Source organism: Pelmatolapia mariae, linkage group LG12, assembly GCF_036321145.2.
Source record: "Pelmatolapia mariae isolate MD_Pm_ZW linkage group LG12, Pm_UMD_F_2, whole genome shotgun sequence".
NCBI lineage: Eukaryota > Metazoa > Chordata > Actinopteri > Cichliformes > Cichlidae > Pelmatolapia > Pelmatolapia mariae.
In genome coordinates, this window is record NC_086237.1 from 516,226 (window position 1) to 537,496 (window position 21,271).

Genomic DNA, 21,271 nt, shown 5'->3' on the forward strand with positions numbered 1-21,271 from the left:
ATATCTGCAGATGCCTGAAAACAAACTGAATGATTGGTGCAGAGCAGACTGTGGTGTTCATGGACAGTGTAAATTTTATACTAATTTTATACTAACTTTACACAGCTGTTTAAATCCATAAAGGGTTGCAAACCTCAGAGTCACAGCAGTATAGGCCAACTGATTACAGTCTGAAAAACGAGAATAAAACTGCACTAAAATGCTAATTGTTTTCTGATTTTTTTAAGTTATAAAAAAATGCTGAACTGCTGCACTGGATCTTTAAACCCTAAATAAACCAGTAAGACTGCTGAAATTGCGCACTGTGTAGACACCTTCATCGAACTTACCTTGTGGGGCTTGTTGTTTCTATCAGACACCACACAGAAACTTTTCTTTTTTTCCCTCACACATCAGACTTCACACATGATCCCCTCCAAATGCCTGCAGGAGACTAACATTCATTTAAACCTTTCAGACCTTTTTGATTCCTTTCACAGATGAACTGAACCAACCTTGAAATTAGCACAGAGCTGCAGGGCTGTATGACTGACTGGCTGAGCCTAAAAGTGCAACACAGTAATGATAAATTCCTCTGCTGTCTGTGGAAACCGGTGGTTTCTATCATTGCTTCTTTTTTCCCCCTTAAGGAGCTTTAATTTTGCTAAAGTTAAACATGTTAAGTGTTTAAAATGCAATATTAAAATGATCTGAGACTTTTGCACATCTTTTTGAGGCCTTCTTTGTTATTTTTTCTTTGTTTGTTTTTAATCATGTGCTCTAGATGGCAGTGTTTGCTCAGCTTTGGTAATAAGCGACTCAAATGGATAAATGAGTTAAAACTACTAGCAAACTGAAACGTCGTCCTCACTGCAAAACAACCAAGAATTTGATTGTTACATTTTGGTCTTCTCCCAGGAAACAATGAAACACATATATGCTAAAAGCTGAAATATAACTCAGAATATAATATTAGTGTTTAGGTTTAAACACTGTTTTGAAATAAATACCAGCTCTTTAGTATGTACGTGGATCTATTTACCCTTGTGACTGTATATGTCTACATCACAGATGTAGACATGCTGAATAAAGGCCTTTGAGTATTATAATCGTCCTGAGCGGGAGAAGCGTTGCAAAGTGAGACCTCATATCCACTCATAGTAGTACAAAATCACCCAAAATGTAAAAGAGTGATAGGATCAACTAAATGCAGTGGGCAGTAGTCTGTTTTGTCTAAGTTTAAAAAAAATAAAAGATCACAATACTAAATTTTGCTCTACCAGAGCCTGATATACTCTGCTCAGAGACTACATCAGGTAAAAACATAATTCTTTGTCTTTACATTCATCAAGTCCCAATCAGCCCAAATAGCAAAGAGAAATTAAAAATGCATGCCATGAAAGAGTTCAGGTCTTGGGAGGTTAAACACACACACGGAATATTAATTTTTTTTGTGTCTTAATGATTAATACAAGTTAAAAATCACCTGAAAGTTGCAGGAAACAACATTTTTAGCCCTGACTTCAATGAGCTAACAGATTCCACACACCTCAGGTGTGAAGGGTTTTCCCACATCTGGGGAGCATGAACAATAAATGCTGCTTCGCTTTGCTTCGTCCTAACCCTGGGAACACTAAGCCTGTTCCTGATGACCTGTAAAACTATTAGCACAACTTTTAAATATCTCCTTTTATACACAGGGAGCCATTACAGCGATTTGATCCCATATGGAAAAGAAATAGTAAAAACTTATAAAAGACTTGCATAAGATGTGGCCTACTTCATATAGTGAATCATATAAGGCTTATATGATTCACTCATGAAAGTGGCCACTTTCTCATTATTTTCATATATTGTTTTAGTAAGTATCCAAAACATACAAGTTTCATTTCTATAATTTTTCAAGGGATCTTATATCTGCTTTCACTCTTTTATGCTTTTCATACAAGTTTCACACAAGACAGATACAAACTGTATAAGTTTTTACTATATCTTTTCCATATGGGATGACTCATGTCATATGGTCCATTTTTCTGGTGTTGATTGGTTTTCAGTTGCCTACTGAAAAAATATATATATAAACAAGTTTTTCTGTATCTTTTTTCACCAGTAATCCCTTAAGTTTTGCAATATTGTTAATTAATAGGCTAACTGAGGAATGTCAGTCTGTGCTGTTGCCCTGTTTCCATAGGAGAATGGAAACAGGGCAACAGGATGCATATTTTAAAAATGCTTTATAGACAAAGTTATAATTATTTTGAAGTTTCTTTGCAGAGAACATGTCCAGCCATCCATAAAAAGCCATCAGACTCCAAAATAGATTTATCTTAAGAAATCACTACAGATTTACAGTAAATGATCAATTAAGTTATGAGCTTTCATTGCTTGATGGTGCTCTCATTTTCAGAGAAAGTGTGCTGTACTACTACATACAAGTTTATTTTCTTTTCCCTCTACAATGTGTTAACCACTGGCTTTGTTATACACAGTTTTTCATCCATCAAAACAGAGAATCCTCCCTGTGTTTTCTTCATGTATGAAAGAAATAACGCAGTAAACCTTAAGATGGAACACAACAGGCAGTCAAATCATGATTTATTGTGTCTGTTTGTACACATAAACCTCCTCAGTTGAAGAACCTCTGAAATCTCAGTTTGAACTTCTCAAACTCGCTGCTGCTCTTCAGCTTCTGTGGCAAGCCGCTCAACTGCATGAGCGCTTTGTGAGCGTCGTCAAACAGCTCCTCACCGAGCTCCTCCTTCACTCGCCCTCTCCAAGCGATCAGCTTCGGACGGCCTTCGAACCCATCTACACCAGTTCCAGGAGGCTGTAAAACACACATTGGAAAAGGCAGTTATTGGTATGTGGGATCTATTCCTCTTCAAAAATTCAAACCTTTTTGTTCCTATATACATAATTTAGATCCTAAAATGTAGCTTTTGAGCATGTGGCCATCAACAAAAACAACTCTGACATCTTGGGCTGAAAATGTGGGAGAAATAAGGTGTCATGTGTGGCTGTGTGGCATGCAGGATCAAGGACCCATGGAACGTAAACTTCGAGCAGCAGCTTTATTTGCTGGAAAAAATCCTCCATAAAATAAACATACAAAAAAAAAAAAACCAAAACCCTGAACATAGAAACTAAGAACTAAACACTAGGAAATGAGGAGCACAGAACTAAGAATGACAGAAACCAGAAAAACTGAAAAACCTACAGCACATGGAACAACACAACAACAGGCAGAGGAAAACACAGGGCTTAAATACACAAGGGAGTAATGAGGGAAAGAGACACAGCTGGGAGTAATCAAACATAACGAGACGGGGAGGAAGCAAAATTGAAAACATTAACAAAGGACGCGAGACTGTCAAAGTAAAACAGGAAACACGAGACGGGCACAGAGACACGGAATTGACACCGAAATAAGGAGAAACACAGACATGAAAACATAACTTGACGAGGACACAAGGAACAAAGGAGAGGCACAGGGACAGAAACCTAAAGACCAGGAATTGTAAATAACATAAGCAGAACACAATAGTGAGAATCCAAACCATGAAAAACAACAAATCCAAGAATATAACTTAATCAAGAAACACAAAACACTGGGTCCTAAACCTAGTACCGTGACATTAGGTTCAGTGTTGAAAGTTTCCTTTTAAAGAAAAAATGCCTACAGCTATAACTAGCATCTCCATCAAATCATTAAATCTCCACTATGGGGTTAAACTCAAGAAGGGTTATGATAAATTCAGAAATTCCCTCCAGACTAACTATCCACAGGATGAGCAGGACGGAGATCTTCCCGACATATAAATTGACTTTTATGTTTTAAGTGAGGTTTAGTCTATATAATTTGTTTTAGTAATTTCACTGGGTTATTTTTTAAGTTTTGTTTATTTCCGCAGGAACAAAGCTCCGCAGTTCTAAAATTAGCTGAGAGCTGAGAGTTAAAGCAGAAATTCTGCGACAGAAGCAGTTGGGGAAGCAACAGGTTTGTAGTAATAGCCATACCAGGCACCCCAGATTTCACCCATATGTAGTAGAAATAGTGACAGAAGCTGTGGTACCTGCATGATCTCCACTACAGCCACCACATCTGCCACAGAGATTTTGTCCCCGAGGATTAACTGTTTGTTCTGGAGGAATTTCTCCTCCAACAGGTTGAGCGACTGCTTCATATTTTCAAGAGCAGCATCCATCGTCTCCTCCGGGACTTCAAAACCCATGATGACCGGAAACTCAAACAGACACACAAAGATCAGCAAGCAGCAGTACTGATCCAGCGTGGCAGCTTATAGTGGCCGGAAGACTAGTAGGTATTTGTTAGCATGGTCAAAATATGACAACATAAAACACGAACCGTTCTATTGTTTTTGTATATTATTCTCCTGTCTATTACTTATATTTTATTTCGGCACAGTTGGTGTGGAGCACCCACAAATTAATTTCACGTGTACAATGATAATAAAGGGTTATTCTACTCTATTCCATTGTATTCTATTCTATTCTATTGTAACCTCAGAGAACAGTTGGGCTTAAGGAGAGCTTCACAGAGCTGCTAACATGACTGTAGCAACATTAATAGTAGGAGAAGAAGGATATTAAGTATTATATACCTTATAAAATCAGCTACAGATAAGAACTAATCGAGCAAATGAGCTGATGAAATGTGTCATGTGAGGACACAGCACTTGGTCAAACTGGGACACGAACCCTGAGCAGGAAGACCTTTTGACAGTGAGCTCTGAGGTTTGCATGCTGCCAGGACAAGTATTCATTGGCACGAGCTCGCTGCTGCAGGCCGGCAGGAAACCAGTGATCTGCCACTGACCCTGAGTATTTCTGCACAAGGTACTTCAGGATTGCAGCACTGCAAGACAAGACAGAACAGAAACCAATGATGTTTTAAGGACAGGAAATGTGACAGAAACTCTGCTAAAACTGAAGCGCAGAGTGCCTGGATGGTCATTTTGTTCAATTAACTGCAGAATCATCCATTATTGTTTTTCTGATAATAGCACTATTAAGTGTTAATAGTACTAACAGCAGCATTAAACCATTAGATCTTCATCATTAGTACCTTACTCTGAACAAATGAACCAACCAGACTCCCAAAGCAGCTTCAGGCAGCAGCTTGAAAAATAATCAAACTATTTGAAACAAAGCTAAGCAGAAACTCAATGCCCCGCTGTACCTCTCTGACAGGGTGAAGCCTCCATCCTTCATGACAGGAATCTTCGCCACGATGTTGAGTTTCCCAAACTCACTGCTGTACTGCTGCCCTGACACAAACACGTGAAATTCACAGACGTGCTTAAGTTGTTTGTGTTGGCATGTTTCCATCACATGGAGAATGCAGAAATAATAAAGACAAAAATGTCAAACTGGTCTCAATTCCAGTGGTTTTAATGACTCATAATCCCCCTTTTTCTTCTTTGTATCTGCTTTGAAACAGTTTTCTTAATTTTCTTTCCCCAGCACGTCTCCATTATACACAGTCAGGAAAGGAAAAGTTGTGCATCAAGAGTTAATGTAACTCTAGCTTTCTGGGTGAAATGTGAAAAAGAAAAGCAGCCCAAAGGAGCATTTTTTGTTATTGTTAATAGTTACAGTACAAATGAAAAAGCATGCAGGACATTCTAGTCTCCTGAACTCTTGAAGAGTCTTTGTGTAGAGTTGCAGAGCTGCAAACTTCCAAGTTCAAAGCCTGCTGATCCCTCAGCTGTGTAAAGCTGGTCAGTAGCATTCTGTTAATTTCCAAACTGTAAATAATAATTACCATTTTACTGCAGAAAGTGAGCTGCTGTGAGATTACCTGCAATCAGGTCGACATACTTGAACTCAAAGGGAATCCCGAGCGCTTTGGCAAACAGGAAGACGGCGCGACAGGGTGACGAGATCAGGTCGAGATAGAGCTCCATCATGCTGGAGAGTGAAGGCTGCAGAGGTTTCGTCTCCACCGACCTTCCTCTGTTTTCTCACTCCTCTTCTACCCGGCCTGTCTGTCTAGAACTCCACCTCTCCTTCCACTACACCTCACTGACTTTTAAGTGGTGCCAGCTATTCAAAGCAGAAGGTCAATGCGACAGAGTGAGCTGAGCTTTGCCCTTAGCTTTGCCACCATTTTTTTTAAATGCTGAGATTATCACTTTTACCTACTGGTGCTTGCAATCAGATGCACATTTTCAGGGCAGCAACTATATAATAATACCAGCCGTTTGTCCTACGACTGAAGTTCCTGACACAACTTCAAGCTAGAAGACTTGGATTCAACACTTTTCTGTGCAACCACTCACTGAAATAAGCTGTGGAACAAATCACCTATGCGGTATACAACTTTTAACTCCACTAATTAAGCTAATTATGATTTATGATAAGATTTTTGGCTCAAGAAGGATGTAAAGTAAAGCTCAGCAGCATTCCTGGTAGATCAGCTGATCTCAAAGCTAGCCGCATCAGCTAACGGTTTCTACATAACCACGGGGAGATGTCATATGGAGCGTGCTGTTTAAGCAGCCTTAATAAGCCCACAGTTGTCACACATCTATAAGCCGTTTTGCATGGAGGAGTCCCAGGACAGGACAACATGGGAATTTTCTTCTCTCTACAAAACAACTCATGGTTGGGCACTCAAAAGAACATCCATTCACCCTCTTTCCCTTATCAGTTTCATGTGGGGACTGAAACTAGAGGACAAATTAGAATCACCAAGTAACCTATCCCAACTAATTGTATGTCTTCGGACTGTGGGAGGAAACCAGAGTGCCTGGAGAGAACTGGCACAAACACAAGGAGAACATGCAAACCTCCACACATAAAGTCCCCAGCCAAACTGTGGACTCAAACTGAGGACCTTCTTGCTGTGAGGCAACAGTGCTAACCACCACGCCACCCGCATAACTTTCTGTAAATGTAAACGTTCTGTAGCAAAACGACGGTGATTATTTGCAATAGTAACAGAACAGGCTTAAAGAGAAGTTTATTTTCACACAGGTGATGGACTCATAACCACTTTTTCTTTCTCACTTTTGACAAGAATTTGTTCAGCTTTCTGCAGAAGCTCCTGTGTCTGATTCCTGAGGGAGAAACAGATTTTATACGCTGCACAGGTTACACAGAAACAGGACAAGATTAGGAATGTTACATTTACTACCTTAAGATTCTTTGCTGAACGTTAACACCTTATGTTTACAGAGACTAAAACACATTTTGACTATTTGTCAAAGAAAAATGCAAAATATGTGCAGCACACAATAGGAAGGACACATTAGAATCATCATGTTATAAAACTGGAAGGAGGAATTTGTTAGCAAACAGTTGCTTATTTCCACATTCATCAAAGTAATATTACCACTCAGTGGTCTTTGGTTTGTCTGCAGTCGTCTTTTAACATCTGCAGATTCACTTCTAAGTGAGATCAACCCATAAAATAGCACCATCCTTTTGTTCTTCTTCCTTCACTCTTTATTCTTATTTAAAGGAAAATAATTTAGGTGCTGAACTACTTTTCTAAATATCTGGCATTCATGCAGAAAGTGCAGAACGTTTGAGGCCCAGGACACTGACTTACTCTACTGTGTGTTAAACTTGAAGCCTCATTTAGTGAGGAATGCATTGTTGTTCAGCTACTTTGATGACAAGTGTTAACAGCCATTCTGGCTCTGTTAGGACTCGGGCCTCGTAGGGCTCTGATCCAGCTCACTGAGCTGCTGAGAGGAAACAGCTTCAATGAAAACAAGAGATCAGCTCCCAGCAGAGTCCGCACTGTTGTTTTCACAAGTCATGAGAGTATGACACACAATCCAGTGAAGAGCGGTTCCAGTACCTGACTGGCATGAGGCCAGAGGTCATCTTCAGAGCACGGCGGTGCTCTCCAGGATCTCCAGCAGCCTCTGCACCTTCCACTGATTCTCAGACGACTTCTCTGCGTCCTGCAGATGACAGAAAATGCAAAGCTTTGATAATGACTGAGAGACATCTGAGTGGACAGAGGCATAGAGAAAGTTTTACTCAGATATCTGATCTAGTTGAATATTAAATATTCTTAAAACGACTACCCAGTACATTTGTAAGAATCTAACAGATTATAGTTGATCCTTCTCAGTGGTTGATATGCTAATGCATTAAATCAGGAAGGAGGTGCAGGTACAAGTGAGTAAGCATGAGCTTATAAATATAATTCATTTTTTCCTTCTAACTGTAGGTTTTACTCCATTTTTACTGCTGTATTTCAGCTCTTACTAAAGTCTAACCATGTCTTGTGTGTTTTTAAGATAATGTTTGATATTTTTCTGTTTGATCCCAAATACTTTTCTCCTCTGGGAGGCAAAAAGACAACTTGATGTTTTAAACTTACCTGTAAACATGACATTCTCCCACCTTTCAAAAGAAACGCTGCAAATTCAAATGTTTTTAAATAAACCATAATTTGTTGTCTTTGTAACATCTGTCTTTAATTTACAAACAAATACTCTGAAAATAAAGAAAATATTATAAGTTCTGAAAGTTAAGTTCTGAATATAAATCTTTACTTTGTCTATAACTCTTGCACCACTTGATGCGTGTGTTAAGAATATAAATGGGATGTTTGCCTTCTCTTCAATAAGCTCTAGTGGACAGTAACCAATATTTTCCTGCCCTGCAGCTACCACACATATCCAGAGTTTTCCAGAGGCACTAAAACAGCGGCACTGATACCCTGACTGTGTTTTACCGACAGGATGTGTCCGAGAATGATGGCTGCTTCCTGCTTGACACCCTCCAGCTTCAAATTCTTGCACCTCACTTTCTGGATCTGGTCTGAGAGTGAAGTTATCCTGGCTGATTTTTGACGACACTCCTCGTGTACTAAAGACAGACTCTGGCTGAAAACAACGGTTAAACAACTCTGTTAGAGCGTAGCTCAGTTTAAATGTGTGACGAGAGATGAGCTCTGGTTAAAGTCTACATGTGTATATACGTACGTAGCACAATTTACAGGTTACTGCCAATAAACTGACAAATGAGATCGTGACCTTGAACGCAATTTAAGTGAAGACCCATTCGGGATGCTGTGTTTAAGCATCAAACTTTTTCACCCTGGCATAAAATCATTAGTCCTTCAGCCAGATAAGCTGAAAATGTGTTTAATAGCCTGAATCTTTACTTTTAATGTAAGTCTGTCAGTCGGTACTAAAATAAATATGTGTCTGATCCTGTTCTGTGGACATTTAAAAAGACATTTGTCTTCTACCTGAGAGCCTTGATTTTAGCCAGTGTGCGCAGCTTAGCCAACGTACAGTCCTTCAGCTCTGTAGTCAACTGCTGGCACTGCTCTCTTAGCTCATCTAGGTTCTGAAAAATGGAAGACAGTGAATGATTTTAGTGATTATTGTGCTTTAATTAATGATATTTAATGTTACTTTTATTTCTTAGTCATAAACAATATCAAGCTCAATGCTGGGAGCTTATATATTTCAGGCAGAAGCTGCAAACATAATGATTTCATACATCCTATCAGATAAAACATCAATTTTCCATCTTCTTCTTGGGTTTGACCTTTGACACTAAAACAGATATCTTTAAGTATATGTGTAAGTGCAAAACACTGAGACCAGTGCTTGGTCCTCACAGGAAATGGAAGACATGCACTGTTCATTTCTTATTTGATGTAGAGAAAAAAATGTAATAAAAAATACTGCAAATTCTCAAATATCTCAAAAATACTGCTAACTTCTTGGGAAGCAGCGACTTTGAATGATAGGTATAAGTTTGTTTTTTCAGTCCTACTTAAAATCACTCTCATCAGTTGACTGTCTTTTTTTAAAAAAACTGAAACTGAGTAGACTTATATAAACTTTCAGTCTCAAACCCGTTCTAGGAAGCTGCTGTGAGCTGTCCGCAGCACCGACTTTCTGAGAACACTCGGAAGGCGCTTTAATAAGAAACATCCAGTGTCTTAGTGGGGTGACATTACTGTCATTAACAGCTGTCCTCTCACCTTCTTGAGGATGGATTTCTGCTGAATAATCTTAATGAAATCTTTCTCCAGATCATCTTGTTCAGAACAAAGATCCCTCTGTCTGGCTTGCATGGCATCCACGTCCTCCTGCAGGGGCACCAGCTCACTCTTCAGAAAGTGGAGCTGCTCCAGCCGCTCCTCGTGCTCAGCCCTGTTTTTCGTAAGTATTTTTTCAGTCTTCAGCTTTACAGTAGGCTCCACGATGCTCTGCAATCTCTCAACTTTCCTGGTGAGTGGACAAGAGAGATTAATGGATGAATATTTATTGCTTGTTGTGAAGAAACAGTCAGACCCTGACTGGACTTCACCTGTCCATCTCCCCCTGTGCTGCCACCTTCACTGTTTTGGTGGCACTGTCATGCTCTTCCTTCTGTTTTTCCAGCTGCTTCCACAGAGACTCCATGGCAGACAGACGCCACTTCACTGAAATCAGGTCCTTCTCCTGCTTCTCCAACTTTTCCACTGAGGGGAGGAGAGGAGTGTACAGGTAGCAAAGAGATTATTGATTCATGCTCAGTAATCCAGGTAAGGAAATCTAAAAAGTTGATTCTGAAACTAAGCCTGTGGCTCATTGTTAAACAATAGTGCTAGCTTTAGTCATTTCTAAGGTTTGGGATTTAATGACGTAACGAAATATGTCTCCCTGAGATAGAGAAGAGATGACGCTCCACTCGAAGGTGTTTGAAACAGTGTATAAGCACCACCTGTTCCACATCAGAAGAAAGTGGGGACTGTGACCACACTGTCCTCACTGCTTCTTACATTTTATTTTTATTTTAAATTTCTCTATTTGACATCACACTGCAAACAGCCCTTTACTAAGTTATTGCATCTATAGGTATCCAACGTTTGTACATACACACACCAGCCATTTCATTAGTTACACCTTGCTAGTACTCGGTTTAAACTCCTCTTGCCTTAAGCAATGCCTTAATTCTTCGTGGACTCAACTGTAGCTCATCTGCTATCGTTGAAGTTCTGTGCATTCAGAGATGCTCCTCTGCATACCTCGGTTCTGCTGAGTAGTTATTTGAGTTACTTTTGCCTTATTATGAGCTCAACATGACATTTTCTCCCAGAAAATTCACTGGATATTTTCCCTTTTTTAGACCATTCTCCGTAAACCCTAGTATTAGCTGTGTGGGAAAATCCCAGGACATCAGTGGTTTCTGAAATACTGGGACCAGATCATCTGGCACCAACAACCACGCCACATTCAAAGTCACTTAAATCCCCTTTGTTCCCCATTTATGTGCTCGGTTTGATTTTCATTCGGTCATCTTGACCATGATGGTTAGATGACGCCTCACGGAGTGTGTGGAAAAGTCTGCTTACTGTGTCGACACTGTGTGGAGAGAGACTGAACTAGGGTTAATCATTCTGACATCGCAACAACAAATCAGTGAATACTAAATGCACTGAGTCACCGCCATGCGAGTGACTAATTAGATATTTGTGTTAAAAAGCAGCTGCAGAGGTGTACCTAATAAAGTGGCTGATGAGTGTACATGGATATCTTTCCCCTTTCAAAGAGCTCCTCAAACAACAACAGTGTAAACCCAGGAAGTGCTCTGATGTGCTTCCTGTCCTGTTTTCAGGTACTGAAGATATTTGTAAGAATATCAAAGAATTTTTTTGGTCTCATTAATAATTTGCTTTTTTCCTATTGGTGCTGCTGTCAAAATGTTCTCACCCTCTATCTTGTTCTCTGACTTAAGCTTTTCAATCCGCTCACACATCTCCTGCATCTCCTTGCTGTGCTGCAGCATCATGTTGTCTCTGTAGCGTTTGGCTTCCTGATGCTCATTCTCCAGCTGTTCCAACAACTCAGTCACCCTCTTTTCTTTCGCAGTCAGGATGCGTTTCAGGTGACCAGTCTGGATTTTTGAGTCCTCCTGCAGCACGGCGAATTCAGAGGCGAGCTCCTGGTATTCTTTCTCCATCTGCTCTTGTTTAGGCCGACAGCTGCAGGTTGAAGAGGGACATCTCAGTCTCAGGGATTCGATTCAAGAATCTAGTTTGACTTTTGTTATACATATAGTGTGCATCATTGCATTCACTTGTTCACTTAATTGTTACTCAAGGCCGCTTTAAAAACATTTACAAGGAGAACTGGCTCCTTGAAGGCAACACTTAAAGAAATGGGGGCTGCCTCAAGACTGTTGCCTGGTACTGCACTTTAAATTAATTCTCTGTTATATTGCGTTTAACGAAAATATAGTATGCTCTAAATTTTATTTGCATACTACCCTATTTGCTTCCCAATAATCTAAATTTCGAGATTTAGGTTCAAATAAAGAGCCAAATCTTTTTCTCATGAAATATTTATTCATGCACTTAACATGTTGGCATTGGCAAGTAGACAACACTGAAGGGAAAAGCTCAAATTGTTTTTGATAAGATTAACATTAATATGTTAAAAGTGGGAAAGAAAGATACAATTACACTCATATTTCACTGTACTGAATGAACTCTTACGGATTTATTTCGATAAAAGTTGAAGAGAAATAACTTACCTATCCAGCTGCTCCTCTAGATATCGAATTTGTTTCAAATATAAGGTCATTTCTTTATCGGAAGCCATTTTATCTGCTGTGCTTGCTTTTTCTCCTGTGTATTTTCCGGTTTTATTAGTTATTTAACTAGTTTAAGCAGAAAACGATAACTGCAGACAAACCGTTAGGCTACTGTCCTTGTTACTAAGGAACTGACCGCTCCGGAAGTTCTCAAGTCAAACCTTACTCGTTATAATTAAACGTTAAATATTATTAAATCGATGTTATCTATTTTATCCGATATCAGTGCCATTTTCTTCTTTGTACATATCTTCATTCCAGTTTATGGTGTTTTTCAATAGAAAAAAAAAACGAAGAAGAAAAGGAACAGGTTATTATAGAGTGATGCTTTCAGGGACCGTTTGTTAGATCAGTTTTCACAATCTAACCTCAATATTATGTGGTTGCGTTTGTTTATTTATATTCGCTATTTTGAGGTTTTAGCCTTTTATTATTTCAAGTTTAGAATTTATATAGAAATATATGTAAGATTTTCATATTTCTTAAATAACAAAAATTTATTTTAAAATTCCTGTTTTATTTTATACTTATTATAGATTAACTTTTTTCTATGTTATATAAATTTCTTTTCCATACTGTAATATTTAAAAAGCAATACAAACCCCCATGAATCAGTGCTAACACTGTGATCATCATTAGTTGATTATACATACAATACATAGTGACTGCAATTTATCTTTAATATCTATGCTTTTAAGCTGCTGATGTCATCTTTTTCTTTAGTTTATTCCTTTTATATTTGGATGGATTTGAGTTCACATGTGTTTTCTTTTGTTTTTTCATCCTGTTTTTGTTCCTTTCCTCTCCATCGCTGATTGTTTTCCAATACACCATGTCACATAGCACACTAAAATTAAAGGTTTCCCATTCCTAGTGTGGTTGGATAACAGCAAACTCAAAATAGAAGAATAAGTCCAGATATTGCTGCGTGGATGATATAATAGTAGTTAGACTGTGGTAATGACTACACTTGCACATCAAATTGCAGATATGAAGAATAAAACACACATACATGGTCAGACAGTATGTCAGATTGACTTGAACATCAGTAATTGCTTGATTTATTGTCGAGGTCTGTCCTATAATTGGAAAATGCAATGAGGTGGCTAATCTCTGTCTTATCTTACCTGTCCTTCCTGTTCTTGAACTTAATCAGTGGTTTGCACCTTGTTGTGAACTCAAGATGATGACATGCCGACCTCCTCAGCAGTAGATGTTGTTTTTTGTCTCTCTTTGATCCTCATATTTAAAATCATGGAGAAAAGCTATACACTCTAAACTCAGCACTTTGAATCAAGCTCAAACATCATGTGTACTTTATTTTATTGAAATGAAGAAAGAGGCCTCACCTGAAACTGCCTGTCGATTGGTTGTCCAATTAGTTTTGAGGATCTGAAAATGTGGCTCTGCCCATATGGAAAAGAAATAGTAAAAACTAATATGATTTACTCATGAAAGTGGCCACTTTCTCATTACTTTCATATATTATTTTAGTAAGTATCCAAAACATACAAGTTTCATTTATATAATTTTTCAAGGGATCTTATATCTGTTTTCACTCTTGTATGCTTTTCATACAAGTTTCACACAAGACAGATAAAAACTTTATAAGATTTACATATATATCTTTTCCATATGGGTGTGTATAAAATGAGTCCAGTTCCTGATCAGTTACTCTAAAGTCTGTACAGTGGCAAAACTATACAATTCAGTTATCCAACAAATTATAGACTTAACTGTATAACTCAGTTAATTAGATTGGTTGTGTACTCATTAATCACTCATCCATTAACATTTTGTAGGAAAGACTGAGGACAGTTGGTGTATTGGTGTGACTGTCTCACAAAGGGAGATTTAAGTGGGTATTTTTAGAGATATTTTCTAGTAGGTTGCATTTCCAAGTCACCACCAACAGAGGTCAGCAGAGACGCTGGGATCCTCGTTATTCCCCTTTGTGTTCACATCATGTTTGTGTGTATGTTAAGCTGGAAGCAAATATTTGGACATAGTTAGGAAATAGTTTGATGACTGAGTTACAAAACAAAATGAGCCTTTCTTTAAACGTTAGTGCACTATTACTGGAACTGGGAATCCTTTGTTAACGTTTCAGGCCTTAATTGCCTCACCAGGACTTTCATGGATCATTATCAGCTGATGACATTCCAGATGATTAGTTTTCTGTCTCTTCAAGCACTGATGGTACCCAACAACCACCCTGGGGTCTGAAAATAAAGTTTACTGGTGTTTCTAAAAGAGGAAAACGCCAGAAAAAGATATTAAATTACTTCCAGCTTGCTGTTTCAACTCTCTGAAACATCCCTGAGAAATGGCAGTTAAGAGAAGCTGTGAAAGTCATGATGAAGTCTTTACTGAAGCTTTTCACATAAACTGCACATCAGCATCAGCTTATATAGTACGTATATGAAACAGTAGCTGGAGAGCTTGAAGGAGGCATGGTGCTCAGACAGGTCTACATGGAACTGTTATAAGGAAGAAATCCCTGTTTAAATTAAGTCTAAATTTATTGTTGTCTTAGTTATTTCCCTCCTGGGCTTTTTGGCTTTACCACCACCTCTTTCTGTAATATGCAGTTCTGCTCCTGTGTTTCAACCTGTTATTTTTCTGTTTTGTTTTGTACAAATAAGCCAGCAAAGTGTAGATAATAGAATAAAGAGTATACAAATTCAATCTTTCCAATACTTGACTTAAATTCTTTCACGTCCTCAGAAAACAAACCGCCGAGTGGGAAAAAGCTTACAATTTTAAGAATCAACTTATATGTGTAAAAAACAACAACTTTTCACTTTATTCATTTCTTTTACTCTCAAACTCACCAGGTTTTAAGAGTTACTTACCAACAACCTTCCTGTGTGCATTTTGATAATTTGAGAGGAATTTTCATTTTTAAAAAACACCTAAAGCTGAACATTTGTTAACGTTCATTGTAACATTGGTTTACAAGTTCAAACTTCAGCGAAAGAAAGAAAGAAAGAAGCGGTTGGTAAACTGAGCCGTCTACAAAAGGCCTTCTTTGAAGTGTCAAACTGAAAAGCATCACTTCTGTTGTGAAACGTGTTTTATTTTTAAAACAAACACAGTCTGTTCCTGAAAATAACAAATCTGATCAATAAAAAGCACACATCGCAGAACAATCAAACATATTTTCAAAAAGAAGTCAATAAAAGCAAAAAATAAAAATAGAGAAGTGTATGATGTGAAAAGTATTGAAATGGGATCCTGAGGTCAGAATGTTTTTGAAAGGTTAAAAAATATAGTTTTGTTGTTGTTATGTATATGCTTCACTGGAAGCTAAACCTGCTCAAGATGAGGAAGTAGAGGAGGGCATCCATTACTTGGAGGGTTGGTGGTTCAATCCCTGGCTGCTCCACGCTGCATGCCAACGTATCCTCAGGCAAGACACCGAACCCCAAGTTGCTCCTGACTCATTTGTCCAAGTGTGAATGTTAGATCAAAAACACTTAGGTGTACTAAATTTCATGTCTGAATAGTTGAGTGGAACAAGTTGTATGAAGTGTTGCAGTAAAAAAGTTGTAGTCAAAACCAGTTGAGTCACCATTTAATAGCATTAGTACTTTTACCGAAAGAGCCACTATAACGCCACTTCCAAAGGGAAGTAAGATTTAATTCAACTGTGTGACCTTGCTTAGATCCACTGCAGATTTCAATCATCCTAGCAATCAAAGGTCTTGAACACCCACAAGCTCAAACTTCTTTTTCATCCCAGAAATTACAGGAAACTGACATTTGCTGATGTAAACTTATAATGGGAAAACCCATTATTTGACTGCAAAGGATGCTGAAACCAAACATCCTTAAATGGAAATCAAAGATTAGCAGCAGCAGAACATTTTACTCTCCCCGGTTTGATCTCCTTCCTTTCTGCTTTCACCTCTTTGGCCCTTTTGTTGTGGCGAGGGCTGCCACGGGTCGGCCGGGGTCACGCCAAAACGAGGCAACGAGGCTTAATGCCTTCAAACCCACTAATAACCCCCAACGCGTCCTCTCTAGCCCCCTTCAGAGCAATTTTTCATAGCTCTCCGCCCAGTCAGTCCACGGTCTGGTTTGCATTAAATGGACACATGTGCTCTTTGTTTTGAGAAGTGCGGCTGACACGGACCTTTAACCAGCCACATGAAAGATGGATTTCTCAGGCAGCGGCTAAACTTTGTTCAGGGACTTTTAACAGGAAGCGTCATAGTGACAGGAAGCGGATGATTTGACTTCATTAAGAATGACGGGTAGAGTATGCCTCCAATGCGGAAGAGTTGATCTGAGAAGACCTTTATAAGCGGGTCAGCAGATAGATATAAATCTAAAGCCAGTATGAGGTTAGATGCTGCAGCTCTACCTCATATATCACATGTCAGAGCTTTACAGACGCATGTTGCTGTAAAAGAGAGGCGACTTTTCTGTCCATGACCAGGATTTATACTCCGCGGTCATGAATAATAGCTCAGTGTTCAGCTCAAGAGCATGTGGAAGTTGATGGACACATGAGCTAAAGCTGTGACCCAACAATGTATCTAACTACCAAACCACCCTGGAGCACCAAACAGCCATGAAATGTTTTGATGAAGTTCCTTAGGAGGGACCTTGTAGACTCCGGCACCAGCATGTTGGATTCAAGCAGTTTTGCACGATTCACAATTTAAAATAACCCTTATTCATTGACTTCCAACAAGAACCAAGACAAGGAATCACATAGTTTTTTAAAGCATTTTCACTAAATGTCTCCATCAGAGAGACAGATGGCGACAGAACAGATAAAGAGATAGGTGGATGCTGGGCACAATGCACAAAGGAGGTCTTTTGTCTGTTCCAGAGGTCCGACTGATGAGCTAAAGAGTGTTTGCAGCTTCTCGTCCTGTGTCAGCTGGGACGGTCCCCCTCAGCACGCATGTGTTTAAGAAAAGGGATGCGCTGATACCCATGTGAGCAGCAGGGAAACTAGCAGGAGGGGAATCTGGATTTAATCCAGCGATCTCTTGATCTGAAGTCAAATCTCTGCCACTGAGCTACACCCCCTCTCTCCTTCAAGCCACTTTAAAAACAAAACACTGTATAAGAGACAGACTGTGCCCATTATGTCACCTGCTGGTTTGTGAATATCTCAATTTACCTGACAAGCAGACCCACTGAGCACCACTGTAAGCTTATCAGCAACTTCTCAATCACAATTTAGGTCTGCCCTAAAGCGTACCATAAATTACCAAACTCAGTGGTATCCAGATTCAATCTCAACTATCTCATCATACAGTCATTGTCTTACATTATCTCTGTGTGGTCTTCCTTCTCTGGGGCACAGAATATGTTTGAAAATCAAGACCCTGCACGGATGTGGGTGCTGTCATCCTGAATGATAGAATTTGACTCTATTATCAGAAGGTGCTCATTCACTGCATCTTGACGGAAGCATGCGTGATACGGCAGCAGTGATGATCGTATATTAGCAGAGGTGGGTAGTAACTATTTACATTTTACATTTACTCAGTTACATTTACTTGAGGAACTTTTTGAGGAAAAAATGACTTTTAGGAGTATTTTTACTACACTGTACTTTTTACTTTTACTTAAGCAATAATTTTAAGAAGTCTCACTACTCTTACTTGAGAAAAGATTCTTGCTACTCTATAGAATAAAAAACACATTTTAACTATAAATGCATGAGATACAGACACAAACCTGCAGTGTTTTAATGTTATTCTATCTGCTGAGCCTGTCATGCCATTTGGAGAAGTAAAGTATCATCATGTATTGTCACTTGAAGTACTTTACCCTATTCTAACATATATTTATATTACCTTCTCTAAATATTAGTTTCATAATGATTTGGAAAACTGTTTCCTCTGCTGAGATTTATTATTTTGTAATCATCTTATTTATATGTAGTATTTTTATTTTGCTTTTCAGTATTAAACTACATATTTTTGTCTGTCTGAATATCTCATTTTTAAACATTAAATCAAATGTTATGATCAGTTACTCAGTACTCAAGTAGCCTTTTTCACCCAATACTTTTTAACTCTTACTTGAGTAATTTCTTGGATGGCTACTTTTTACTTGAGTAAAACTACGTCGAGGTAGTGCTACTATCGCTTGAGTACAATTTCTGGCTACTCTACCCACCTCTGTATATTAGTAACAGCGAAAATAGCAGGGGGCACCCGGACTTGAACCGGAGACCTCTTGATCTGCAGTCAAATGCTCTACCGCTGAGCTATACCCCCACATTCAGGTCATTTGCCTGCATAACACCACCCATTGGTTTATGAACTTTTCAATTAAACTGACAAGTAGACCCAATTCTACAATAGCAAAATGCAAACACAGCACAGCAGATCGCCTGACTGTAGCCATGTTTTTCCTTTAAACCAGAGACCTCCCACACTCTGCAGATATCGTCAAAGAATGTTTCCAGCACCTTGTTCTCTCTGTGCCATAAAGAATGAAGGCAGCACTGACAGCAAAAGGGCCAAAAAGACAGCAAAACCAACCAGGTACTAGGAAGGTGTACTTACTAGGGCACCCCCTCCTAGCACCAGATGAGTGTATATATTGTACTTTTGAAAATCCACATCATAAAATGCTTCACAGAAGCTACAAAATAAAAACATGGAAAGGTAAGACAACATTAGGTCCAATAAACTGTAATGAAAACAAAAGATTGCTTGAATTATATTAAAAGTAAAGCAAAATGAGGGGACTTTCCCATAAATATGTGTTTGAAGACATGACTCTAAAAGAAGTCACTTCGTGGGACATATTTATAGAACATTGTTAAATGTGCAAAAGTGTTTAATTAAAAGATTGAAGTTTGGATACCTTGTTGTGCTGAACGCAGCATCTTGAAACGTTTCGCCTTTGGTGTTGTTTTGTCTGATCTACAAGGTGTTCGAGTGGCTGCAGGGCTAAAACACTATTTAAAGTTCGAGGTAGACGCCATGTGTTTGAGTGACGTGGGATAAAGTCTGGATAAAATAAAGCTCACAACCTCAGTATGAATAGACCCACTGTTGGTTTGAGATACGGAGACGATAAGAAGAACAGAATACGATCAACCTTTAAAGGATCCTGTTTGAGTTATCACACAGCTGAAATGTTCCTTCATGATTTGCTATCTGTGACATTTGCATAGCTGCAGGCATCACAGCTCATTTTACACCTTCAGGGGAGTTCGTGTGCTGCGCTTAATTTACCTAAAATACAGGAAATAGTTTCCAAAATGTAAGATCAAACTTTCAGTAGCCGTGAAGGAAACAGCACTGGTGCATAATGTCACACCCTGCTTCCCTTCAATCACCTGAAACCAACAGGAAGAGTTTTCTCAACTCACTGAGTCTAATGTGGCATGCAGGAACACACACACAGTTACCCAAGTTCAAAAGGTTCTTACCAGCGAGTTTCCAAGTTTGGGGTTTCAAGACTGTCAAGTCAAGACAAATCAAAGCCCTGAATCATTTCACAAACATCGCCTGCTTGTATAATGCGACTCGCTGCTCTATGCTATTTTAAATTAGCTGTTGCAAAGAACTAGTCTGAGTGCGGTCACAGATCAGTGATGATGAAGCTTTGATTTTTGTCAGTCGTTTGTGAGCTTCAGAGAGGAGACACAAGCTTGCTTCTCAGTCCTGGCTGCTGTCACATACATATATAAAAGATGGATGCAGTCAACCTGATGTCACCCATTGGTTTTGAGAACATGAGTGGCATCCTACCTCATGCATTAACAGCAGCTCTACCAGATAGTATTTTATTAGTGACATTAATGCTCACTCTGAAGGAAACAAACGCCAAAGCAGGTCAAAATATTCATAAGATAATTAACAGAGATTATATGACCTCCTATCAAACAGCGGCCATGCTCCTAAATTTGAGCCTTTTGGATGAAATAAATTCACCCTTCTCTGCAGTTGTTGTGAAGGAGGAAATGACCATAAACCAATGAAAGCCAATCTTTTTTGCCATGCTTATTTCTAAAAAAAGGTTGGAGGGGCCTTGTTTTTGGCGACAGTCTCAAGTGCAGATTAGAAAAACTGCAATTCTTTGCTGGTTCCACACCAACTTTATTTTTCAGCCTCGTGGTTACCATGTGGATGCAATCTGCAACTTCTCCACTAGCTGCCACTAAAACCTACGCACTGCTGCTTCAAGGTGTCATGGCGCAACTTCTTCCTCTCCCCTCCATCAGCTCAGTTTTTAAATTAAAAAGTTACAAGGCATAATTTATTTTTCTTTTAATTGAACTGCCACTTTGCTCTTGAGTGCTACACTATCATCACCTGTTCCGGGGTGAGTGTTTCATGAGCCCTGACAAAGTATCCCATCCTTGCAAAAAGCAAACACTCAGGGGGCATCTGGATTTGAACCAGAGACCTATTGATCTGCAGTCAATTGCTCTACCACTGAGCTATACCCCCAGGTGCCAAGGGTAAAGGTGATCACTCAACTTGATGGAAGTGTGCATCAAAAGCCCTCGCAACACATCCCATCATAGTTACAGTTGAATTAGCATCTGGATTTGAATCAGAGACCTCTTACACTGCAGTTAGACACCGTACCCCTGAGCTATATCCCTCGTTCCCAGAATCCACCTGTACAAAAACTGCATGAAAAGTTAGACCTAGTGCCGTCACATCACCCACTGGTTTATGAAACTTTCAATTCAACTTATAGGCTGATCCAACAAATC

General features: G+C 39.1%; 2 protein-coding genes and 2 non-coding genes across 4 annotated transcripts; all 4 read right to left on the reverse strand.

Moving 5' to 3' along the window:
• Positions 1–2,565: 2,565 nt before the first annotated feature.
• Positions 2,566–5,917, reverse strand: LOC134638916 (glutathione S-transferase theta-1-like). Its single transcript, XM_063489874.1, has 5 exons — positions 5,801–5,917; positions 5,180–5,267; positions 4,693–4,855; positions 4,053–4,223; positions 2,566–2,806 (listed from the first exon to the last, which is right to left on the reverse strand). The coding sequence occupies exons 1-5, from the start codon at positions 5,907–5,909 to the stop codon at positions 2,606–2,608; spliced, it is 732 nt and encodes a 243-aa protein (XP_063345944.1). The 5' UTR covers positions 5,910–5,917; the 3' UTR covers positions 2,566–2,605.
• A 1,921-nt stretch (positions 5,918–7,838) lies between these two features.
• Positions 7,839–12,569, reverse strand: LOC134639181 (cilia- and flagella-associated protein 157-like). Its single transcript, XM_063490276.1, has 7 exons — positions 12,502–12,569; positions 11,679–11,950; positions 10,294–10,447; positions 9,965–10,211; positions 9,218–9,318; positions 8,699–8,849; positions 7,839–7,916 (listed from the first exon to the last, which is right to left on the reverse strand). Exons 1-7 carry the CDS (start codon positions 12,567–12,569, stop codon positions 7,839–7,841), a joined length of 1,071 nt encoding a protein of 356 aa, XP_063346346.1.
• Positions 12,570–18,737: 6,168 nt separating this feature from the next.
• Positions 18,738–18,809, reverse strand: trnac-gca (transfer RNA cysteine (anticodon GCA)). Its single transcript has one exon. It is a non-coding gene; the product is annotated as a tRNA-Cys (tRNA).
• A 2,118-nt stretch (positions 18,810–20,927) lies between these two features.
• On the reverse strand, positions 20,928–20,999 carry trnac-gca (transfer RNA cysteine (anticodon GCA)). The gene has a single exon. It is a non-coding gene; the product is annotated as a tRNA-Cys (tRNA).
• Positions 21,000–21,271: the final 272 nt, after the last annotated feature.